The sequence below is a fragment of the Danio rerio genome, chromosome 25, assembly GCF_052040795.2.
Source record: "Danio rerio strain M-AB ecotype USA chromosome 25, GRCz13ab, whole genome shotgun sequence".
Classification (NCBI taxonomy): domain Eukaryota; kingdom Metazoa; phylum Chordata; class Actinopteri; order Cypriniformes; family Danionidae; genus Danio; species Danio rerio.
In genome coordinates, this window is record NC_141045.1 from 18,709,001 (window position 1) to 18,734,920 (window position 25,920).

General features: G+C 34.2%; 2 protein-coding genes across 4 annotated transcripts; both read right to left on the reverse strand.

Moving 5' to 3' along the window:
- Positions 1-691: 691 nt before the first annotated feature.
- On the reverse strand, positions 692-16,379 carry fbxl9 (F-box and leucine rich repeat protein 9). Of its 2 annotated transcripts, none has more exons than XM_087312056.1 (8): positions 16,015-16,379; positions 15,543-15,644; positions 15,120-15,434; positions 12,557-13,228; positions 9,556-9,774; positions 7,733-7,891; positions 4,574-4,791; positions 692-1,776 (listed from the first exon to the last, which is right to left on the reverse strand). In XM_087312056.1, exons 1-8 carry the CDS (start codon positions 16,039-16,041, stop codon positions 1,608-1,610), a joined length of 1,881 nt encoding a protein of 626 aa, XP_087168182.1. In that variant the 5' UTR covers positions 16,042-16,379; the 3' UTR covers positions 692-1,607. The 2 variants fall into 2 exon arrangements, with proteins under 2 accessions (XP_087168182.1, XP_087168181.1); XM_087312055.1 differs by having other exon boundaries at positions 7,733-7,945.
- Positions 16,380-17,256: 877 nt separating this feature from the next.
- Positions 17,257-25,397, reverse strand: trim35-40 (tripartite motif containing 35-40). 2 transcript variants are annotated; one of them, XM_087310455.1, is made up of 6 exons: positions 24,987-25,390; positions 22,458-22,553; positions 21,994-22,224; positions 21,801-21,826; positions 21,568-21,680; positions 17,257-20,955 (listed from the first exon to the last, which is right to left on the reverse strand). In XM_087310455.1, exons 1-6 carry the CDS (start codon positions 25,371-25,373, stop codon positions 20,753-20,755), a joined length of 1,056 nt encoding a protein of 351 aa, XP_087166581.1. In that variant the 5' UTR covers positions 25,374-25,390; the 3' UTR covers positions 17,257-20,752.
- Between the last annotated feature and the right edge of the window lie 523 nt (positions 25,398-25,920).

Consider the following 25,920-nt stretch of genomic DNA (forward strand, 5'->3'; position numbering starts at 1 on the left):
TATTGATTTACTATAAATCTTTTTAGTCAGCAAGAGTTTAGTTTTTGATTCACTAATAATCGTTTTTGTAAGAAAAAATATTGATAATATTGATAACATTTTTTTTTATTATTACTAAGTGTGGGCTGCATGGTGGCGCAGTGGGTAGCACGTTCGCCTCACAGTAAGAAGGTTGCTGGCTTGAGCCTCGGCTGGGTCAGTTGGTGTTTCTGTGTGGAGTTTGCATGTTCTCCCCGCGTTCGCTTGGGTTTCATCTGGGTGCTCTGGTTTTCTCCCACAGTCCAAAGACATGTGGTACAGGTGAGTTGGGTAGGTGTTTGTGTGTGAAATGAGTGTGTAAGGGTTGCAGCTGGAAGGGCATCCTCTGTGTAAAACATTTGCTGGATAAGTTGGCGGTTCATTCCACTGTGGCAACCCCAGATTAATAATGGGACTAAGCCGAAAAGAAAATAAATTTGCATCTTTTTCCTTCTGTCTCTCCTGAGTTCCACAATAGTACTAGAAGATTTCCACTAATGCGAACTTTAAGTATATATGAACACAATTAAACATCAGTCAATTCTAGAACAGCAGACCTTTGAGCTCATTACTTTGTCATAATCATAGAAGTGATCAGCTGCTGTTCAGAAGCCGATAGGTGTGAACCTACAAACACTTCATATTCAAATCACAAGAACAAAAGCATAACATCACATTTATAAAAGTTTATTGACACGGCCAGGAATACAGTCTGGAAGTGTGGTTTTATATCTACTAATCAATAGCAGATCATGTTGGAATCGTTTGAAACGCTCGGACACAGCTCAAAACTCTTGCATACATTCAGTAGCATAATAATTCATAACTTATGGCCACATGCCAGAAAACACAAAGAAGAAAGAGATTTTTCTTTTATACCTGAGTTTAAAGTGCTTTAAATATATTCACTTAAGACAATTGTTTTACTGTTTAGAGTGCAACAGCTTGATTCCAAAAGTCAAAACACCACACATCTTCTCCAGAAAGAGTTTTAGTGAAAACCTGTTGTGACATCTGAGGTTGTTAATCGATTTGTAGATCATTTTTCAAATAATAAAATCACATTATCGATGAACACCCAAATTCAGTCCTGGAGGGCCGGTGTCCTGCATAGTTTAGCTCCAACTTCCTTCAACACACCTGCCTGGATGTTTCTAGTATACCCAGAAAGAGCTTGATTAGCTGGTTCAGGTGTGTCTAATAGGGGTTGGAGCTAAACTGCAGGACACCGACTCTACAGGACTGAGTTTGGATACCCCTGTTTTACAACAAAGATCCACAGCTTCTGGCTATAAAAACGGCCAACATTTACATTTCAGAAGTGGATGTTTTTTTTGACTTATCAATGAAAAAAAGATCACCTTTTAGATTTTGGTTGAGCTCTCTCTAACTTGATATGAATGTTTACACTGGTCACTTTTTAAAGTGGCTTTAGCTCAGTTCCAGGTTTGTTTTGAACAATTTTCTTTGGTGAAAGTGAATCATTTTCAGGGTTTTTTTTTTGTCCCAAAACAATCTAATATCAGCTTGCAAAGAAAAAAGGACATTAGATCATAAATACCACACACCTTTAGCAGGATGCTATAGCTTCATAATACCATAGTGAAATCTGCCCCGTTGGCGAAGCGGCACTGGACTTTCTCCAGGAAGGGTAGTCGGGACTGAAGGAGGTCCACTTGGTGCACTGTTATGTCTTTACACATGGACACGTCGAGGGTTCGCAGTCTATCGCAATGCAGAGCAATGATGGACAGAGTTCTGGAGGAATATGATAACTGTATTAAACAGATCAGACCTTTCCTACCACAACAACACTAGCTGTGTTCAGATAGACCCTGATAATATATGTAATCGGACTAGCAGGGATGGGCAAAAATACATTGAAATGTATTTAAAATAAAATACTAAATAGCTCATTTTTAAGTGCATCAAAAGAAACTACAAAACACAGCAGCCATAAATGTATCAAAATAAAATTCTGTAGTTTTGTATTTTGAAAATGCCACAAAATATGTCTCATACTAATTCACTGTCAAAGTTTGTAATTCCCTATAAAGAGCACTTGCAGATCAGCTACTGGCATTTGAAACAGACCAATGATGTTTTGTAGGTATCACTACTGGAGGACTTTAAGGTGTTTGTCTTATTTCCCGGTCTAATTTTGACTAGCTCCTGAATCTACCCCTCCTATTTGTTACTTTCTTTATATGGGATGCATAATTTCCATTCATACTCCAAGCATTGATCTAGATGGTTTACTGTAACTTCAACAGTCTTCTTCCAGGCATTTGAACAAAAGTGCCAATCTCAATGTTTGACCAGTTTTTAATGCGTTACAAAACCTGCCTCTACCCCGAACAGATATTCATTCTGGTTAACAATAAAACAATATACAATTATTAGTCAAAATGATTAGCTCTTATGTGATTTCTTTTTCAAAGATTTCCCAAATGATGTTTAACAGAGCAAGGAATTTTTCACAGTATGTCTGATATTTTTTCTTCCAGAGAAAATCTTATTTGTTTAATTTCGGCTAGAATAAAAGCAGTTTTTAATTTGTTTATAACCATTTTAGGGTCAATATTATAAGCCCCCTCGATTGTCTACAGAACAAACCACTGTTATACAATGACTTGCGTTAATTAACCTAATTAACTTTAAAGTGGAAGTGAAGCACTCAGTCAAGTTTACAATTTTTTGTAAATTGATTGACACTTTAATCAAAATATATATTATAAACTCAATGTATTTTAATTATTTTAATTCTCTATTTTGATCACAATTTAGCTTTAAAAACAGTGTAATAATGACATAATGCCTCTCAATTCTTCTTGTAGGCATAGTCCCCTGACTGTTGTCTAAAGTAAAATGTGCTGTTATAGAAGAAAACTAAAGAAATTCTGTAAAACATATGAATTCTGACTTTTTCAATGTCATTCAGTCAATAATAAGTACTCAGATAATCAACAAATATGAAGGTTGAAACCCAGACAGGCAGTCAGGAAAGCATAATACAGAGAGTGGACCTAAGCGCACTAAATGATCAGAAATAAAAAGGGCAAAAAAAAAAAAAATTCAAATAAATAAATAAATCTCAGGGTTCATACGGGCATGAAAAACCTGGAAAAGTCATGGAATTTTCCAGCCCTGGAAAATTTTTGGAAAAACCCACAAGGTTTTGGAAAAGTCATGGAAAACAGATATCTGTATTCTTAAATACAGGTTACAGTGTTTCCTCAAGGATTTTTCCAGCTGTAGTGGCAGGCCTTTTGCACAGATCTACCAAGTACCTATGGCGTTTCAATGACAAATGTCGTGAGTGCAGTATTGCAAGTCAAGATCGCATTCGAGCAATACAAGCATGCAAATCTCTTTACTTGCGCGCCGATTTCCTCTGCTCGTGCGCTCTTAAATAAACACTGCGGAAGTGCAATTTAGCGCGTTTATGTAGTATGTCTCCAACATTTATTAGATTTACTAGGAATATTTATGAATGTCTCCAATAGACCTACAGAGAGGTATTAATGCGTCCTGAAGTAAAGTGTTTTTAGTTGTCTTGACTTCTATTTTGTCCTTGGCCAATCACATACTCTCACATTATTAGTGCAGTGTGAGCATTATCTTAATCAATCTTACATAGATATAAATATAAATTGAAACTAAATAGATTGCTGCATGTTTTATATGCTGTAATAAATTAGAATACGCATTGTTTTTCCTTACCACGCATATGTAGACATTGCATGAAACATTAGGTCATGAATATTTACTTGAAAGTCTTGGAAGAATCATGGAATAGTCATGGAATTTTGGTAGTGAAAATGTGAATGAACCCTGCAATATATACACACACATCTGATGCTTGAATTGGCACAAGCTCCACGTCCACAACTTCATGCATTGGGTTAAATGAGGCATTGCAGTCTCCGTGTCCAGTCTATTACTATGACTGAATCTGTTCAGCTGAGGGAACGAAACCAACCCTGTGACATCAGACACAGCGACATTTCAAGATGTCGGCGCCCTAGGTCTACAATTTATAGTACAACCTGCCTTTTTTGCAACATGGTTACATTAATCGAATTTGTAATATATATTTTCAATAAAGTGGAAACCAATGTACAAAATAACGTAAACTTGACTGAGTGCTTCACTTCCACTTTAAGATGAATACTAGTATCTTGAAAAATTTCTAGTAAAATATTATGTAGTCATCATGGCAAAAATAAAATAAATCAGTGTTTAGAAATGAGTTATTAAAGCTATTATGTTTAAAAATAAGCTGAAAAAAATTCTTTCCGTTTAACAGAAATTGGAGAATAAAATATAGAGGGGGGTCTAATAATTCAGGAGTGCCAATAATTCTGACTTCAACTGTATATGCACACCTTAAAACAGCGACACTATATTTACAGTGTTCACATGTCAGTAAATGTAATCCGTTGTAAAGCTTGTATTTACTCCGGTAAACTACTCTCGTACAGCATTAATGAATGGGTTCATGTTAAATGATTTAGTGCAGACTGAAAGTAAAAGTGGGAGCGCAGCTACTCACTCATTGGTGATGGCGTTACAGCAGGCCAGATAGAGGTGCTGGAGTCTGTGGAGAAGCGGAAGAGCTCGAGCCATGCCCTTATCACTGATCTGAGGACAGTGGCTGAGCGAAAGGCTGGTGAGGCTGCAGCAGTGAAGAGCTACAGACACCAGGCTGTCGTCAGTGATCTCAGGCAGCATGGAGAGCGAGAGACGCTGCAGCTCGGGAAAACGGAGGACCTGAGATACACACGTTTAGCAGAGATTGACAACAGAAGACATTTAGTGTTACATTCAGTTTAAGGTGAATCATGCAATCAGATTACAAAAAAGTGTTCATGTGTTATGGTTTAATCAGACTGGTTCATTTTTTTCTTGATTATCTGAACACTTATTATTGACTAAATGGCATTAAATAAGTCATAAATCTTTTTTTCCCTCTATAAAAGCACATTCTCCTTCAGACAATAATGACGCAACTATTTACAAAGAAAATTAAGTTGCATTATGCCATTTTTCTGGACTTTCTGAGGCTAAATGACATTTTTGTAATAAAAAAAAACATGAACAATTTATCAAAATAAAAAAAAAAAACGGATCAAATTTTAGATTCAAAGTTTAACCCTTTACAATCTATTTTATTGTTATCAAACTCTATAGAATCAGATTATAAAAATGTTTGGGGGGTTTTCTGTAAAAAGAAAAGTGTTCATGTATTATGGTTTAATCAGAATGGTTCATTAACACTTAACACTTTTTATTATCGACCAAATGGCAATAAATAAGTCAGAATTCAAATATTTTTCTAGTTTTCCTCAATAAAAGCACATTTTCCTTTAGACAATAGTGACGTGACTATATTTACAAAAAAAAAATTAAGTGGCATTATGTCTTTTTCTGGACTTAATTACAGTTTTGTAATCAAAATAAATGACTAAATTGAAATCAAGAAACCTATCAAATTTAACATTAAAAGTTTACAAATTTTTGGACCCTATAAAATCTATTTTATTGTCATCAAACGATAGAATCAGATTATTAAAAAAAATTATGTAAAAGAAAAAAGTGTTTATGTATTGTGGTTTAATTGGACTAGTTTATTTTTGTTGATTATCTGAGTACTTTATTGACTAAACGGCATTGAATAAGTCAGAATTCATATGTGTTTTAAACTTTTTTTTTTTCCGCTATAACAGCACTTTTTACTTCCACAATAGTGACACGACTACATTTACAAGGAAAATTGAGTGGCATTATGTCCCTTTGAGTTCCATTGACTAAAAATAACAGTTCTGTAATCAAAATGCATGATTAAAAAATGTTTGGGGATTTTTCCTGTAAATTGTTCCTATGCTTTAATTAGACTAATTAATTTTTTGTTGATTGTTTGAACACTTGTTATTAATTAAATTGTATTAGATAAATAAACATTTTTCTTGTTTTTTTGTTTATGAAAAGCACATTTTCATTCAGTCAATAGTAACAACTATATTTACAAGGGCAATTGAGTGACATTATGTAATTTTTATAACCCTTTTTAAGACTCAATTACAGTTTTGTAATCAAAACAGATGACTAATTAATCAAGAAACCTACAAAACTCATATTAAAAGTTTATATATATTTTGGACCCTATAAAATCTATTTTATTGTTATCAAACTCAAGTACCTTGTTATCAACAAGTACATTTTTGTGGATTATTTTTTTGCGCATTTTTTATTAACTAAATGGCATCAACTCAGACTTCTTTTTTTTCCCCTATTAAAGCAAATTTTTAAGACAATTGTTTGGCAACTACGCTCAAGAAAAATTGAGTGGCATAATGTAATTTTTCTGAAGATTTTTCTTTAAATCTAAATTATATTTTTGTAATTAAAATAAATGACTAATTAATTAAAATCAAGAAACCTTTCAAGTTAAACATTATAGTTTTGGATCCTATACAATCTATTTTATTGTTATTAAACTATGGAATTAGATTACAAAAAAATGTTTGTTTGTAATCTGTAAAAGAAAAAAAAATGTATTATGATTTTTGTTGATTATCTTTTGTTAAACTACTTATTATTGCCAAAATGGCATTAAATTAGTCAGAATTCATTTATTATATTATTTTTTTATTATAAGAGCACATTTCCTTAAGACAATAGTTGAAAAAATGAGTGGCATTATGTCAGTTTTATCACTGTTTTAAGGCTCGATTACATTCTTGTAATCAAAATACTTGACTAATTAATGAAGAAATCTACAAAATATAATATTAAAGTTTACCTTTCTTTTTGGACCCTATCCATTTCATTGTTATCAAACTCTATGGAATAAAATAACAAAAATGTTTGGGGAGTTTTTTCTGCAAAAAATGTCTTCATGTATTATGGTTTAATCAGACTAGTTCATTTCTGTTGATTATCTTGAGTACTTATAACTGACTGATTGGCATTAATACAGAATTCATGTGTTTAGAGGGAAAATTGAGTGGCATTATGTAATTTTTCTGACTCAGTTTTGAGGCTAAGTAAATTACAGTTTTGAATTAAAAATACATGACTAACTTCAAATGAAAAAAGTATAACGTATACAATTTTGGATGCTTTTTTATTGTTATCAAATTCTGTGTTTTCAGATTAGGCAATTATACAATTTTAATCGAAATAAAAAAATGTTTTTAAAATAATTATTTTCTGATTTAATTTGTGTACTTTATTTCTAGATTTGCTGAAAATAATGATAACAATAATATTACAAATCTAAAAATGTTTTCCAATGAAACATTATTATTAATATTATAAGATAATAATGTGCTGTACAAAAGAGGTTTGCCTATATTAGAACTAAAATTATATATCATTTATTTTGACTATTACAATTTGTAATTGATGATTACACAAGATTTATAAATGAGTACTCATGTATTATGCTAAAATATAAATGAAAAATAAACTCAATCATTAAATTGAGCATTATAACATAATAATATGTTTTATTCATCCAAGATCTTTCTTGAATGCAAACCTTCCAAATAAAAGCTGTGTTATGAACACGAACCTGAATTCCAGCTAATAGAATAATCAAAACATTTATTACAATTGAGATTTTTAGAAGCATAAATAAAATAATCTAACTTTTTATTATTGATATTGTTCATATGTACAGAGTAGAGCACATGCGCTGATGTCTGACCTGTGTGATGCTGGTGTCGGTGAGCTTTGAGCAGGCTGTAAGCTCCAGCACCTGAAGTTCTCTGAGGGCCAGCAGTGATGCACCTTGCTGATCCCTGAACTCCTCTAGATCCTCATCCGTCACCAGACGGGGCTTGTCCTGGAAAGGCAGGCTCGGAGGCTGGAAAAAGCCCATGTTTCCAAACGTCCTAGTAAAGCTCGGCCCTTTATCCTCCTTCACACATGAGCCACTTATGAACAAACTGGACCATTTGTGTGCAATGCAAATAAGTTTTTTTTTTTTTCTGGCTAAATATGCATGATGCTAAATGTCTTTTTAATGATGAGGCTCAATAAAATATATTTTTATATCAAAAATATATTTAAGTCCATGCTAAAATTGTTTTCAAAATGTATAACAAGTGATTTAAATATATAAACAAAAGTAGATTATTAATGTATGATATTGTGTTTCAATACCAAATATAAAACAAGATAGTATAATATATAGTGTTTTATATAAATATAGTTGGGTCCATAAATATTTGAACATTGACACAATTCTAACATTTTTGGCTTTATACACCAACACAATCGATTTAAAATGAAACAAACAAGATGTCCTTTAACTGCAGACTGTCAGCCTTAATTTGGGGATATTTACATCCTAATCAGGTGAACTGTGTAGGAATTACAACAGTTTGCATACGTGCTTCCCACTTGTTAAGGGTCCAAAAGTAATATGACAGAATCATCATCATCAATCAAACTTTCACTTTTTAATACTTAGTTGAAAATGCTTTGCAGTCAATTACAGCCTGAAGTCTGGAACTCATAGACATCACTAGACGCTGGGTTTCATTCCTGGGTATGCTCCGCCAGGCCTCTACAGCAACTGTCTTCAGTTCCAGCTCGTTCTTGGGGGATTTTCCCTTCGGTTTTGTCTTTAGCAAGTGAAAGGCATGCTCAATGGGATTCAGGTCAGGTTATTAAATTGGCCATTGCATAACTTTCCACTTCTGTCTCTTCAAAAACTGTTTGGTTGCTTTTGCAGTATGCTTTGGGTCATTCTCCATCTGCACAGTGAAGCGCCATCCAATGACTTTTGAAGTACTATGAGCAGAAAATATTGCCTGAAACACTTTAGAATTCATCCTGCAGCTTTTGTCATCAGTATCATCATCAATAAATACAAGAGAAGCAGTTCCATTGACAGCCACACATGCCCACGCCATGTCACCATGCTTCACTGCTTAGGATCATGAGCAGTTCCTTTCCTTCTGCATAATTTTCTCTTCCCATCACTCTGGTACAAGTTGATCTTGGTCTCATCTGTCCATCGGATGTTGTTCCAGCACTATGAGGGCTTTTTGAGAACTCTAATCTGATGTTTTTTCTATCTCTTTGATGTTTTTTCTTCAGCCTAATGAAGGCTTGCTTGACTGAAAGTGAGAGCTCTTTGGATCTCATCTTGGGAGTTGACAGCAATAAATTCCAAATGCAAATAGCACACAAGAAATTAAATCTGGACCTTTAATCTGCTCATAGTAATTGAGATGAGAGAATAACACACATCTGGCCATGGAGCAGCTTAGAAGCCAATTGTCCAATTACGTTTGGACTCTTAACAAATGGGAAGCACATAGGCAAACTGTTATAATTCCTTCAGCGTTCACCTGATTTGGATGTAAATACTCTCAAATTAGTCTGAAGTTAAGTGAACTTAAGTCTGAAGTTAAAGCACATCTTGTTTAACGCATAAATGAAAATGTAAATATATTTGACATTTTTTAACTGTATGCGTACTATGATGACAGGATGTGCTGATGACAGCAGCACTCTCACCTCTCTGTCAGAGGGCTGGCAGTGTTTGGTGGGCTCTGTCATGCCCAGCAGCCCCCAGTCTGAGATCTCCTTGCACCAGCCGAGCCGCAGCACCAGCAGAGCGGGCAGGAAGGTGGCGATGGCTCGGACACTCAGATCAGTGAGATAAACACATGAGGACAGATCCAGCTCTCGCAGATGAACACCCAGCAGCTGCGCCAGCGAAAACACCACTGAATCCTGCCCAGCACAATATGACACAAGTATTTTGTTTATCATTAATCATGAAATACATTTATGGCTTTTTTATGATAGTGTATTGGTAATGCATACAATACAAATATTTATTTAGAGCAGCAAAAACAACATTCAACAAATAGCTTAAAAAAACAATAAAAAGATTAACAGTTAATATACTATTTCAGTTTTTCAGATCTAAAGCTGTAAACAAGAGATGAGCTCAGTTAAACAACACATTTGACAAAAATAAAATAACATTCACAATCGAATCCTCAATTAATTCAACATGTTTTATTGCTAAAATATTTTAATGTTTCATTTGAAAAACTATTTAGTTAATAAACTTTTGAAAAAATTATCTATGATAATTTTGATTAAAAAAAACAATTTAGAAAAAAATATAAACACATAAAATATATTTTTTAAATAATATTACATAATAAGATTACAAAACTTTTCTAAATAAAAACAGTTTATTAAAAGTAACACGCTGTTTTTTTTTTCAAAAATCAGCTCATCTTCCAATTCATCTAGAGCTAAACAGACCATTTTTGAATCCTTTTAATCAATCTTTGGGTCTGGCGGGCAGTGTTGTCAGATTGAGTTTGAAATCAGTTGGGCGGTTTTGAATTTGATTTTGCGGGTTAAAAAAAGACATTGACTGGTTGTCAAAATTTGGGCGGTTTTGAAATATAATTTTTATGCAACTTATTAAACAAAACATAACTGTGTGCTTCTACTCCATTCAGTTCGTAGTGACCAGCGCATAGGGCAAACCATGTGGGCCCACCTGCAAAAGGAGGTGAAGGAGATTTGTCCTCCCCGGACAAATCTGACTCCCCTTCGGTTGCACGCGCATCATACAGCGCCTGACCCTTATTGATCATTTTTTACCACAACTGACAGCAAGAACAAACATAGAAAAGCTGTCTGACCGACAAGCAGCACCAAATTATGTTCAAACGAATTTAAATGCCAAATGGGACAACTTTATAACCCATTTCGAAAGTAAATCAAGCTCAAATAGGTAGTGTAATCTTCACAACGGTTATGTTGTGGTTCTGTGACTGCTGGTGTTGGTTGCTGCTGTATGGTTAAAAATTATGACAGTTTAGGTAACTAGTTAAATTTAGTTTCGGTTAATTTGTTAATCTAATATTCCGGGCGTTTTTTGTGCGTTTGGCTGGTTTTTGGACAAATTTTGGGCTGGAAAAAGTGCTATATCTGGCAACACTGCTGGCAGGAGCACTTTTAGCTTAGCTTGGCATAAATCATTGAATCGGATAAGACCATTAGCATCTTGCTCAAAAAAGTTGAGATAATTTTCCAAATTAAAGCTTGACTTTTCTGTAGTTACATTGTGTACTATGTAAAATGAAAAGTTGCTCTTTTCTAAGGCGATATAGCTTGGAACTATACTCTTAGTTTAACATCAGAATTAAAATACTTTGCTGCTGTTGTACCATGGCTGCAGCAGGCACAATGATATTACGCAGCACCTGAAAACAGTCACCAGCTAAATAACACCGCTGCGTAATGTAACTGCACCTGCTGCAGTCATGATACGGCAGCAAAATCCCTTGGTTATTTCCCTTTAAGTGTTTATACTAAAGTCTCTTTAAGGCAAGTCATTCAACTCTGCGGCTCTTTGTGAAATGTTACTCGGTTGGCCAAACACGTGATTAAATTTCATATTTGGAATCAACAATAAAATTGAACAACAATTCTATCTTAAATTTTGTTTCTAAACATTCAAATCACACAAAAACAGTATTTGTTTCAGGTTTACAAAGCTAATGAGCATGCGCACTAACAGGGAACAAGATCACAACAAAACACTTCATTTATGGCTGTTTCTGTTTCCGGGTTACACAATATCATCCTCTAAACCAGGGGTGTCAAACTCAATTCCTGGAAGGCCGAAGCCCTGCACAGTTTAGTTCCAACCCTGCTCCAACACACTTACCTGTAGGTTTCAAACAAGCCTGAAGGACTCAATTAGTTTGATCAGGTGTGTTTAATTAGGGTTGGAACTAAACTGTGCAGAGCTGCGGCCCTTTTGGAACTGAGTTTGACACCAATGCTCTAAACAATGCTTCATCCAATCATGCTGGTCTTCTTCAGTAATTCCCAACGTAGTATTGATGCCAAATCAGCTCCCAAAATGACAGCGGCCTCTTTGTTCACAATTTGTGGGCACTCAAGTAGTTGTTGTCATGTGATTTGCATTTTTGAATGGTGGAGGCGGGGCTTCATGAGGTCAGATGGGATGGACTGTACCTCTATCTCGTTTCATACAGATTACAAAACCAAATAACATTTGTTTTCAAGCATAGTCGGTTCATTTAAAAGAGAGATTTCAAGCTTTATTTTGATATAGTTCTCATGTCTGTCGAAAGAATTTCGATAAGATTCCAGCGTTTTTGTCGACTTCAGAGGTTTCATAACAATGAAGCTGCAAAAATTGTCATAAAAACACAAATATTGACCGAGCCCCTCTCCCAGAGAACTGTCAGAATATAGTGATCAATGATAGGCTCCTTTACTAGAAGGCGGGCTTCAAGCGGGATCAAGCGTTAATATAAATGATCAAAACTCTTGTTTGAATTTTTTGAGCAAGATGCTATTAGTCTAATCCGATTTAACAATTTATGCTAAGCTAAGCTAAAAGTGATCCCGCCAGACCCAGGAGCTGTAAAAGCAGCCTATTTCCAGTCCCCCAAAAAGTGGAGTGCTTCTTTAAGCTATAATTTAGTGATAGATTGGTTGCTCAATCACTTACCCTAATATATGTGCAGTTCCTCAGGCTCAGGGTCTCCACCTGCGCTCTGGGTTCTGGACCAGACAAGCCTTTGACCAGCTCTGTCCCGCTCACATGCAGACACTCTGACAGATCCAGGCTCCTCAAATGCGGCAGCATCATCAGCTCGGCCAGACCTTTATCTGTGATCTTCCAGTCCTGCGAGAACGAAAGGACCCTCAGCTCCTTCAGCTCCGCACCCACCGCCAGCACCGCCCTGCAGCTCAGCTCCATACAGCCGCTCAAATCCAGCATCCGCAGGCCGCTCTGATACTTACAGAGGATCTCGATGGAGTAATCGGTCAGTTCTTTACAGCCGTGCAGATTCAGCTCCTCCAGACGGAGGCCGCGGAGCTTGGAAATGGAGCGGAGGGACTTCGGTGTGATGCCGGTGCGGCTCAGGTCCAGGCTGCGGAGGGTGGAGGTTTGCTTCTGGAGGAGATTCAGAAGGTTTCGGAGGGAAACCAGAGCGGAGGAGCCGGAGCCTACAGGACAGCCTCGGTACGGGTCAAACTCGAAGGAGATGTGGCACCCAGAAAGAGAGAGACGCCGCAGTCCAGGAGTGCAAATGGTCAGCCGGTTGAAGGAGAGGTCAGAGAGGTAGCGCAGATTAGACAGGTTCAGTTCTTCCAGGTTCAGCAGAGCACGATAGACCTGAAAACATATATTCATATAACAACAATATTTGGATATTTTTAATACATACTTTAATATTTAAATTCATAATATGTTAAATAAAAATAATGTGCATATATTTGTTTTATTAAAATGAAAAAAAGTGTTAAAAATATACTAATTACAAAAAGAAAAATACAAAATGATTTAAATGTGTTAATTTTAATCTATAATGAAATATAAAACATAAATAACAATAATTTGTATTATTTAAAAATAGAAATACAACATAGTATACACTAAAATCTAAATATCTGATTTTAACAGTAAAATATATCCAAAAATAACCTATAAATTTGTATACTTTTTACAAATAAAAATGTCATTATAATTTTTATTTATAGTAAAATATAAAACATTAACTACAAATCAAACAAATACTAAAATATTATAAAAAAATTTTAGATCACACTAAATGCAACGTTTAAAAATATATATATACAATAATAGTTTTTTGTTGATTGTAAAAACTATTAACAAAAGATTAAGTTTATTACAATAAACATTTTAAAAGCATTTCATACACATTACTATGAATTTTCACACTTTTATATAATTTTATTAAGAAATTCTAAATTCTAATCTAATTGTAAAATTACAACAATTACGTAATAAATTCTACAAATTCTAACTAAAATATACATAGCTATACTCAATTTTGACAGAAAGCTATAATTATTTTAAAATTTATTATAATACTGTTAATTTCAAAACTGTAATTAAATTATAACATATATAGGAATATAACATTATAATTTACATATAGCCAAATTATATTTTACATTGTGTAAATAATAAGTATTAAACCAATTGATTTGTTTTATACTATATATAGACAATTCAATAATAATAGATAAGCATACAGTTGAAGTATGAATTATTAACCCCTGTTTATGTATTCCTCATTTAACAGAGAGATTTCTTTTTCTAAACATAATAGTTTAAATAACTCATTTCTAATAACTGATTTATTTTATCTTTGCCATGATAAGAGTAAATAATATTTGACTATATATTTTTCCAGACACTTCTATACAGCTTAAAGTGACATTTAAAGGCTTAACTCGGTTAATTAGGTTAAATAGGCAAGTTAGGGTAATTAGGCAGGTTATTGTTAATCAATGGTTGTTCTGTAGACTATTGAAAAATCTATAACTTTCTAATAATTTTAACCTTAAAAAGGTTTTTAAAAAAATTAAATCTGCTTTTACTCTAACTGAAATAAAACAATGACTTTCTCCTGAAGAAAAGAAAAAATATTATCGGACATAATGTGAAAATTTCCTTGCTCTGTTAAACATAATCTGGGAAATATTTAAAAAGAAACAAAATTCAAAGGGGGGCTAATCATTCTGACTTCAACTGTAACTCTACAACAGTTATCTATAAAAAGAATTTCAAATGATTTAAGCTTAACTAAATTACTATATATATATATATATATATATATATATATATATATATAAAGATATATTTTGCCTTTATTTGACAACAACATGATGACAGGAATTGGGTGAAAGAGAGGGGACGTGATCAGGATGTCTGCATTACATATTGATGCACTAAACACTAGGCTATCAGCTAAAATCCTCTCGCTTCACCTATAACATCTAAATAAATGCGTAAGTCTATTTAACTGATTATATTTTAATTACATTACAACATCAATGATGTAAAAGGTACCTTATGAAATTGAAAGTCACATTAATCAGAAGTTTATATACCCCATTTGTATATTCGACACAGATTATAAAAAAATTATTATAGTTGTTAATACAAGCATCGCAACAATTATATGCATAGTAAAAGAAAAAAAACAGACCATAATTAGGAACAGATTTTAATATCTAAAGAAAGAGGGTTCCTCAACCTTCCGCCGGTGCTCCTCTCTGGACAGAAAAGCTCCAGACATGAAGAGGCTGTCGAGACCCTGCAGGTCCAGCTTGCGGAGGCTGGTCAGTCGGGGCAGGAGCTCCAGCAGGCAGGACTCGGTGATACTGCTGCCAGGCAGGGCCAGACTGTCAAGCCGAGGCCCGAGGTGAAGCCCGACCTCAAGCAGCACCTGCCTGGACACACTGGACCCATCCAGATGGCTGATGACCAGGCCACAGCGAGGATGTCTCGCAAGACCTCGGATGAAGCCCAGAGAAGAGGAGGATGCTGGAAACTTGAAGGTAAGGTTTCTCTGCAGTGAAGAAAACACACGACAATTTAAACACATTTAAAAGTGAATTATTCTAATTCAAACTAACGTTAAAATTCTAATTAATGTCTGTATAAAAAAAAGAAAAACCTTAAACGGATAGTCTTGGCTTGCATTGTACCAGCTCTTGCAGACCAGTGACGCTTCCTTTCGATCCATTACATGCAGAAAACTAAATATGTAGGTAATGATCTGGAGAAGAGACGAAGGTCAAAGGTTACACACATTACAACAAGAACACACATATTCAATGACATGTTTGTCTTAAAATGACCAAAATATAGAATTTGTATGCATAATATGAATAAACACAATATGTATAATTATTAATATGTGCGTACATAATTTTATGTATATTTATATTTGCACATTTTTACTCAAATAATTTTATTATATATTGTTAATTATTCAAAAAGTATATATTAAAACTATTGTTATATGTATATAATGCTATATACACACAGAGAGAAACTATGTACGTATATGTGTATATTTACATGTATATAGCTGTTCATCTACTAGCAAGCAACAATTAACTAATTTAATATATAGACAGACTTACCTCAGAAGGCAAATGTAGACTCTCCATGACTGTGAACTGACCTCAGTCATCTGGCCTCATTGATTATTATTTATACCTATTTAGTGTCGATATTAAATCGCTGACAAAGATTTGTCTAGAAGTCGCGTCACGATGTTGACTGTCAACTTGCTTAATATTTTATAAACATGAGACCATCTTGTTGTTCCTGACAGTTACAAAACGTTCCCTCAAATGTAAAATTATCGACAATACATCCTAAAAGCCCTCAGAAAGGTAAACTCCTCGCCAAGCGAACTGAAAAAACATGTTTTAAGAAGAAAATAAGAATGAACGGACCAGGAACGGACACAGGAACCACACTGAACAACACGTGAGAGAAGCGCGCAAAGCTTCCTGGGAAACGTAGTTTAATAGCAGACAACGTCTGTTCCAATGACTGTAAAAAATATGGAAGACGCAACAGTTTAGACAGATAGCGCAGGGACAAAAAGGATGCAAACAACAATATATATTTGAAAAGCTTTAATAATAAACTTCATATAATACATGCTATTATAATATATTATTAGAAACATGGTGCAGGTTGTCTAGTCCTTATGCCTTATAAATATTTGTTGATTTAAAGACCCCCTATCATGGGATTTGAAAATGACGTTTCATGCAGTGTTTACCACAGAATTAAGAGTAAACATCCAGCTGAGGTTTAAATCTGAAAGTGTACTGTGTTTAAAAGTATTGATTATTTAATAGTCGACTCAAAGTCGAATGAATGAATCAAGTTAGGTTTGGATCTTTTGCAATGGTACATCAACAAATATGTAGTACCAGATGGGACTTTCTCAGTAACTATTACAGTTCATTTTGACCAGTTTCTTCATTCTCCAGATCGTAACATCATAAGTGTAATTAAAATTTTTTTGCCTCGTTTCCAGTAGTTTGCACGATATGGATTTAATTGTGCGATATATAGTATTCAAAAAAATTAAATTATTTATAAGCTTGTTCCACTTTTGGGTTCAATTAAGTTCTTTAAATTACTACTTGCATTATTTTTAGACAGCCCAAATTGGCTGGATTTGAAATTAATCACTTTTTTAAATATATTTTTGCTGACTTAATAAATTGCATTTATGGTTGAAAATATTGTGATATTTATTTGGAAACTTGCTTTCATAATAAAAAAATAATCTCAAGTAAAAAAAAACGATTCGAGTTGTTATAATTATAGTCATTCTTGTTCATTTAAATAACTCCTTTGACTTAAAATCACACACGTTTTATTGCACAAATGAGACAAACACAGTGAACAGCTTTCTCAATGCAAACTATTTAAATCTGAACATCCCTTAAACTCACTTTAAACTGACGTGACCTTGAAACAAAGGCCATTATAAATCAATAAGCTGCAATTTTAACAAAATCAACCACTCCGTCACAGGAAAATAGAAGTAAAAAGGTAACTATGACATTTCAAACATCAAAATTCTGTCTCAAAATTTCTGAATCACAAGTTTGTAACTCGATATTTAGCCTAAAGCAATTTGCTGATCTAAAAAAAACATGAGATGTCAACTTATAATTCTGGAGAAAAAAAATCAGAACAACGCAATTTTCACCTTTTTATTCTGTGACGGAAACAATCTTCCATAGAAATGGAACTTTCTAGAGGTCTTCAGATTGGCGTTCGGGCAGTATAGTGATAGACGGGTCACAACTTTCTGTGCAGAAAAAAGGAAAGACCTTCTCAGTGAAACTGTGTGTGAAGGTGTGATAAACAGTCTTACACTCAATATCGGAGAACGACAGTCGTCCTTCATCCAAGTTCACAGTCACCCTCAATATTTTGGGCATCTCAAATCCACACAGTGGGACTTGGGACTTCTGAGGATCCGTAATGCTAAGTACTTGACCTTCTCGTCCGATACACCAGACTCCAGCCGGGATGCCGCTGGTAGCTTTTCTTTGGACAGACTCTATGGCGATACCCACCATCCAAGATGTGTTGTCCTTGACATCAACGTCCCATTTGTGCATCCCTGTGGTAAATCCCACAGAGCCCAACACACAGGGACAGTGATCGAATCTCTCTGGGTTTCTGTGAAGCTGCTCTCTCTGAATTTCTTCCTCCGTCCAATCTGGTCTCATCCTAACACCATCCAGATCAATTTCGATACAAAGTTTAGAGTTTGCTGTGTTTCTGTCGAGCAACACAGGACCTTTGAGGAGAGATGGATATAAAAATTACAGAGGACTCGATGACTTCTGAAGACTGAGAAAAGTGTGCGCAACTGTACTGTACAACTATTTTAGAAGCATTTAAGCCAATAAGAAAACATTCTTGCATCTGTTGTTTTTTTACCTGTCCTAAGGCAGAAATAAGAGAAATATGAATGGGGGAAAGAGACAAATGTGGGTGACTTTTATGGCTTGTATCCACTGAGTGGTATGGTATGGGTCACCTTTATCAGGCTTGCGTTTTCACTGCCAATATGGTACCAATGATACGGCACGATGTACAACAGAACGTTTCAGTCAACAACATTCTCGCACAAGGAAATGTCAAGGTAAAGCTGTAGAGGTCGTTCACATATCATATGAAAGCACTTCAAATAATCAAAACATGATTTGAAACGAAATAGCCTACCATAACGTATGCAATTATATAAAATAAATAAATGCAACATATATGAACACAACAGCCCCTTACAGTCTCTAATATGTTACCAATTACAGAAAAACTACATGCAGCATACTTTTAGTTCGTATTTGATTCAAAAACACGCAACATATATCCCACAGTCAGTGCAAACCTCTCATCTGTCTCTTTAAACTTCACCAGCACATGTAACTTCTTGTTAGAAAATATTTCCGTCATTCTGAGTTCATAATAGCCCAAAAGGTGACGATAATAGTTAAACATGGCAGTTTGTTTATGTTTTAGGTTGCCTAAACAATCATTTACATTACTCAATCATTTTCCCGCTTCTACTTTGTTTTTCGCTCGTCACTCACATTTGTCCATTTCTGAAAGGAGGTCAGAAGCACATCAATAATCACGCGCACGTTATTATCATCAACTCAAGAAGTTTGTTATTTCAAATATAGATGCGCATGCTCTCTCTCTCTCTCTCTCTCTCTCTCTCTTTCTCTCTCTCTCTCTCTCGAGAAAGTTAAACTGCTCGCGCTTTAGATGGCCTTGTAAACAACAACAAGGCAGAGAGTTGATTCTTCTCTTCTTCTTGGATTTGCTGCTGTTCTTCAAGATGACAACAAGGTTTGTTTAAGCTGAGATCAACCATGGCTCATTACTATATGTATATATTATTACGGTGTAATGTCTCATTTGTAAATAAAAAAAAATGGCGCTTTGTTTGTTTTCATTCTCCTGCTTGTGCACAAGCGAGTGACGTATCTCTATAAACCAATAATGTTCAGTTGCGTGTCTGGCTCTCCTTTTTGGCACCATTTTGTTGTGTTAGGTACCCTTTGGAAAAGGTTCTCAAAAAGTGGTATGGTTCACTGTTTGGTAACCTTTGACAGTGGAAACAGCCACAAAAGCGTACCGAACCGTACCTTACCATACCACTCAGTGGAAAAGGGCCATTAGCCAAAACAAAGCAGTTTTTACAGAGGTCATTAATTAAGGGTAATATTGTTTAGGTTATTGCACAGATCAATCCTTTTACTTCATTAGGACCTTGATATACTTAAAACAAAATTGTTAAAAGAACTTAAATGCCGTAATTTTGAATAAAATCAGAGCAAAACACTTAATATAATTTGATTAATAATAGTTTTAAATGGTTTTTAGGGTTATTAATTACGGTTTTGATCACCATAAGGTAATATTAGTATAGTTTGAAACTAATCTTTGCAAATAAATAAACAAATGACAAAGTTTAGGTTAAACTTGATTTCAAGACGACCGTTTTGGCAAGTTTATGGTTCATAGTTAATAGTCAAGTTAATAGTTCAATAACTCTTTATAAATAAATAAATAAAAAAAATGTACTTTTGATCTTTAAAACTTTGCAGACTTTCTATACACCAGGGTTTCTGCATGTTTCACCAAGCCAAATTTAAGACCATTAAGAAAGAAATTTCAGACTTATAAAGACACTAAGGAGTTTTTAAATCGCCCAGCAGAAGAAAACAAATGACTTGCCCCATCAAAAAACAAATTCAAATTCATTCCAGTTATTTTTTTAGCCACATATTTTAAATAATGTCAAAACAAGCAGAGCCTAGATGTAGTATACATACATTTTTCAACAAGAACATAATAAATAATACTTTAAAAACTAATTGTATGCACAGCAGGCTTTTAAAATATTAGTTATGAATATAGTTTTGATAAACGTTTTATGGAGATGTACTTTTGGTGATTGGACGTGTATCTGATTGATTAAGTAGCTTTAAAAAAAAAAAAGAAAATTAAGACCAGTTTAAAACAATTTATGACCTACAAGACAATATTTCAGTGAATTTAAAGCTTTTTAAGGCCTAAAATTTTGATTTTGAAATTTAAGACTTTTTAAGGCCTGGCAGATACCCTGATACACATTAAGCGGCTAATTTAAACAATGCATTAAGAATAATATTTTTAAAAGCATAAAACCATATGGACTACAGCATATGTTGTATTTAATATGTTTGCATGTAAACATCTTTGTTAGGTGTACCTTCATTAAAGAAAAACTATATAACTACAAAAATATATATTTATTGTACAATTGTTCTTAAAGAGACACTGTCCTCAGAATTCAATCATTTGCACATCCTCATGTTTTTCAGAACCCAAAAGAAATTTGTCCAGAACATAAATTAAGGTATTTTTATTTGTGTGTTTCACGGAAAGGCTGCTCACCAAGACTTGGATTAATCCAATTGACTGGAATACAAATACCTGTATATGTGTATCCCCAAGAGAAAATTCATTTCTTAAGTCTCTGGAATGACCTGAGTGCGAGTTATAGAACAGAGTAAATGTTTACGATTAAAAGCACAAGTACTTCTTGTCTGGTGTCAACTAAAAATATTAGCCCTCCTGTGAAATATTTATCCTTCAAATAATTCTCAAATGATATTTATTAGAGCAAGGAAATGTTCACAGTATTTTCGATCATATTTTTCTTCAAGAGAAAGTCTTATTTGTTTTGTTTTAGCTAGAATAAAAGCAGATTTTTAATTTTTAAAAAGCATTTTAAGGTAAAAATTATTTGCCCCCTTAAGCAATATATTTTTTTCAATTGTCTTCAGAACAAACCATCGTTATACAATGACATGCCTAATTACCCTGATTTCCCTAGTTATGCCTTTAAGTTGCACTTTAAGCTAAATACTAGCATCTTGAAAAACTAGTAAAATAGTAAACATTGTCAAATATTATGTACTGTCATCATGGCAAAAAGAAATCAGTAATAAGAAGTTAGTTATTAAAACTATTTTGTTTAGAAATTTGTTGCAAATAAAATTCCCAGTTAAACAGAAGTTGGGGAAAATTTTTTAAATAATTGCAATTTAACATGAGGGCTAACAATTCTGACTTCAACTGTACATGGAGTGACTTACTGTAATGAGCAAGGCTTCTCATTTTCTTCCAAACATTGAAATTAATGTTGCCAATGTACTTGGCAGAGTCGATGAGTTCTGTTGAGTCTGTATTCTGAGGCTGCCACTGGGGTCTAAAAAAATAAAAATACAAAAGTGCACAGATGCTTCAAAACTTCATATAAACAACAGGGTGCCATGAGGAAACAACAACAACAATAATAATAATAATAAAAATAATAAATCACACTTACACTTTTCTGACGGTTTCTTTAAATCTCTAAAATGTACAACATAATAGTTAATGAAGGCTTCCTAATATCCATCAATCCATTGTTATAGATAAATTATTACCCATTTAAATTATTTTACTGAACATCTGTGCTCTAAAAATAGCACTTAAAAAAGAAAATGACAAAATAATAATAATAATAATAAAGAGCTCACGTTAACAATGTCAATGTCTCCACATTCTAAAACTGTTCTGAAGTTTACGATTTTGCTAGACAAGGAAACGATGTCGCTCTGCATCTGCTGAACCTTCTCTTCGATCCTCTGGTCCTTTTCTTCTAATTCCAGTTTGAGTTCATCATGCAAGCGATTTTTTTCTTCATCGAGAAGTTTATGAAGATGTTTAAATCGCTCCGTGATCATTCTCGCAATGAAATTGGCCTTATTCTGAACAAGCAAAACACATGACTTTAAATGACATCTATAATGCAATCACTATTAACAGACAACACAACTGGTCCTATTCAAAGTGGACAGAGTTAATTTAATGCTAACTAAAGACTTCTCACAGAATTGAGCATCATTTTACAGAACTCTAATACTACTATTAATAATATACAAGACAAAGTTTCACAGTAGAAATTAAAATGTAATTGTAAAAGCAAAAAGCTTACACTCACCAAAAGGTCGTCAGAATTGTAATTTAACTCAGCTTTGGCATCCTGCAAATGTTTCCTTTGATTTGTGAATAAATCAAGCTGTGATCGAAGAGCTTCCTACAATTTGAAACAGAAATTATGAGGGAGTTTGATGAATTACTTAAACGTATGACAACACCGTTAAGCCGCCTTTCCACTGCATACGACAAAGACAAGGGACAGACCGGTAGTCATTCATTTCCAATGGAGAGTAGTCCGGGAGTTCCGATCATCTCTGTACGCAAAAAATTTCTGATCCTATTTGAGCTGCGGATATATTGAAATATTTGAACTCCTGCGACTAGACCGTATGTGACCGGCCGACCAAATGTGATGCATTCCAGAGTTTTCCAGGCAGGTCCATGCGCCCATATTTTTTTTTCATTGTTTTTTTATTGTAAAAATCTATATTAAAAAAGCATTTCTATTTATAAAGGAGTAGTTATATATATATATATATATATATATATATATATATATATATATATATATATATATATATATATATATATATATAATTTTTTTTTTTTTTTTTTTTTTTTGTCGTCTCCATATTCCCACCAAAATTTTTAGCAGCTCTATGAGAATCTATTCATTCAACCATGGTGAACGCATGGGGAATAAAGGCTCTTTTTGCACTTTTTTGTGGACACCACAAGAATTAGCTTCTCTTCCATGGTGCACAACAAGACTGAAAATTCTGTGTGACAGCCACAAGGGGGCGTATTTTGACAGTCGTGTCCAAATGTCATGTGCAGTGGAAAGGCAGCTTTAGATTGGCCTCTGTAAAAGCAGATCTGTGCCAGGGCAGTAGAGGGCGACACATTCAGTCCTGTAGCTCATCACTAGCTATGTTTCCATTCACCTATTTTTAAGCACATTTTGAATGCACAAATTTTAAAAATTCTCATAAAAACATGCGCATAACCGAGTAGGATACACTTTTTATTCAATAAAAAAAGATGCGCATAAACTCTAATGGAAACAATTTTACCGAACAAATTCCAATATGTGCATTAAAAAAGTCATGTGATTTTGTTAGAAGGGATCATGAGATAATAAAAATGTGTGTGAATGGACAAACCAGCAGACTAAGAACACTGTAAAACATCTGGGATGTTGTTTTGGTCATTCTAAAACACTATTTCAATATTAGTGTTATTATTATTAATTACTTCAAATGCCACCATGTGTTCATTGCTTGTCGGCACACTGTCATCTGAGTGGGCTTGGGCCGGTATAAGATTGTGACAGTATGATATCCTTGGATAAAAATATCACGGTTTTACGGTAAAACGATTACTGCTCTAAAATATATCCTTTTTAGATGTTTGGATAAAAACAAAAACTTTTTTTCTCCTTTGAGCACAATATATTTTATTTTGATAAATATTTAAGACATGTTGGAGCAGTAAACACGTCAGGCTAAATAATTCAAATGAATCATAGACTCCTGCTGTCTTTATTAGTTTCAAAAACACAGATTTCTTTACAATTTAAAACGGCATCTTTGGATACTTTTTTTTTCTGCTGGAGATACTGTTGTCCTAAAAAATTTTTTTAAAAATGTAATAAAAAATCGTACACATACCTTAGGAACGTTTTGGCAGAAAATTTTGATGGTTTTAAAACCAAACCTTGGTAAACCTTGAAAACGGTTATCGTCCCATACCTACATCTGAGGCGCAACTCCTTTATTAAATAACTAGAAGATTCACGCAGCTTTTCTATCGCAGCACATTCAGTTTTGACTGTTAATATTTGGCGGCAGTTAATCAGGAAGTGACAATTTTGTTCTCTTTGACTTTTTTTGGATGGAAACACTGCTTTATTCGCACGTCTTATATGCGATATTCCAGTTATGCGTAAAATAATTAGCATCTTTTGATGAAAACTATTGTAGCTATTGTTGTTTATGTAGTCAAGTATAATGCACATGAAATCACAAATCTCCGTTTTCATAGCTTACATGAAAACAATTTTTTGCCCTTGGAAATCTATTTTCAATTTTAGGCTCCTGATTTTATTAAATAGATATTTGTAAATTCATAATGAATTTGCATTGGTGAAACAAAAAAACATTGTTTGGCTTCTAATGGTCTTTATTAAGTCAGAGGAATCATATTCTTAAGTGTACATATGTGGGTAAAGTTAGTTTTATATCATAGATATTTATTTATATGTTTGGTTTTATATTCGCATATTCGGACCTTAGCGTTCAATAAAACAGCTCAGCACAATCTGAAAAGCATAATACAGGACAATAATAAAAGTTTTGAGCACAACACGTTATATTTGTAACCGTAACTCGACGTATAAAAAGCTGATAAACACAATTATATCTATGAAGTTCCTATATTGGTCCATAAATTGCTTACTACGCTAGCACTATTTTATTTACTCTTGAATTATGTTGTAACTTACTTTAAAAGTCAGCTGCTAATGAGACTTATTGGATCATGAAGTAAGTTATCATAATGGGATTAATACAGTGTCGACACATGATCATACCTTGCGTTCCCTTGCGACCTCTTGCACTGAACGGTATGTGTGGTTTTTGTGTTTTTCGGTGTCTCTACAGCCTTCGCACATCAGCTGCTCGTCTTCACAGCAAACCAGAGTCTTCCTCAGCTGGTGAACCTCACAGTGCTCCTCCAGAAACCTTCTGTGGTTCACAAACGACTGGCACAGGTTTCTGAGGGTGAAGTTAAGGGATGGCTCTCTTTCTGTAGTTTGTCGGCAAACCGGACACCTTCTCGTTTTGTTAAAGTTCCAGAACTCCTCAATACACCCTCTGCAGAAGCTGTGCCCACAGGTAAGCACTACGGGATGCGTGAAGACATCGCGGCACACCGGACAAGAAAACTCCTCTTCGGTAAAGGGACGCTTAGACGCCATTTTTAGTGACCGGGTGTGACGCACGACGCAATTTACTTACGACGTACGTAAAAGTAAAAAGTCCAAACACAAATAAATGAACATGGAAATAAATTAACGCAGGAATAAATAAAAACAAAAATAAATATGCAGAAAACATAAATAAAAATAACAAATAAAATAAATTGTGAACGAATAAAATATATATTAAAATACATGGAGATAATAATAAATGAAGTTAATTTAGGATTAAATTTTTATTTAAATACAATATTTCTTATTATGTGATCTATCTATCTATCTGTCTGTCTGTCTGTCTGTCTGTCTATCTTTCTATCTGTCCGTCTGTCCATCTGCATTTATTTTTATTTGGTCCTCCATACAATACAGCACACAGACATACTGGAGTGGACTTAACCAATAAGCGAGGTCAGCAGCCGCTTAGGCCCCAGGGATTTAGGGGGTGCCTTTTACAGTCATTGGCCCCGACCAATTGTAAGCAGTCTATTATACAGTTTTTCTCAGTGGCTTTGGTGCATTTCTCACAACACTATTTACACTTGCACAA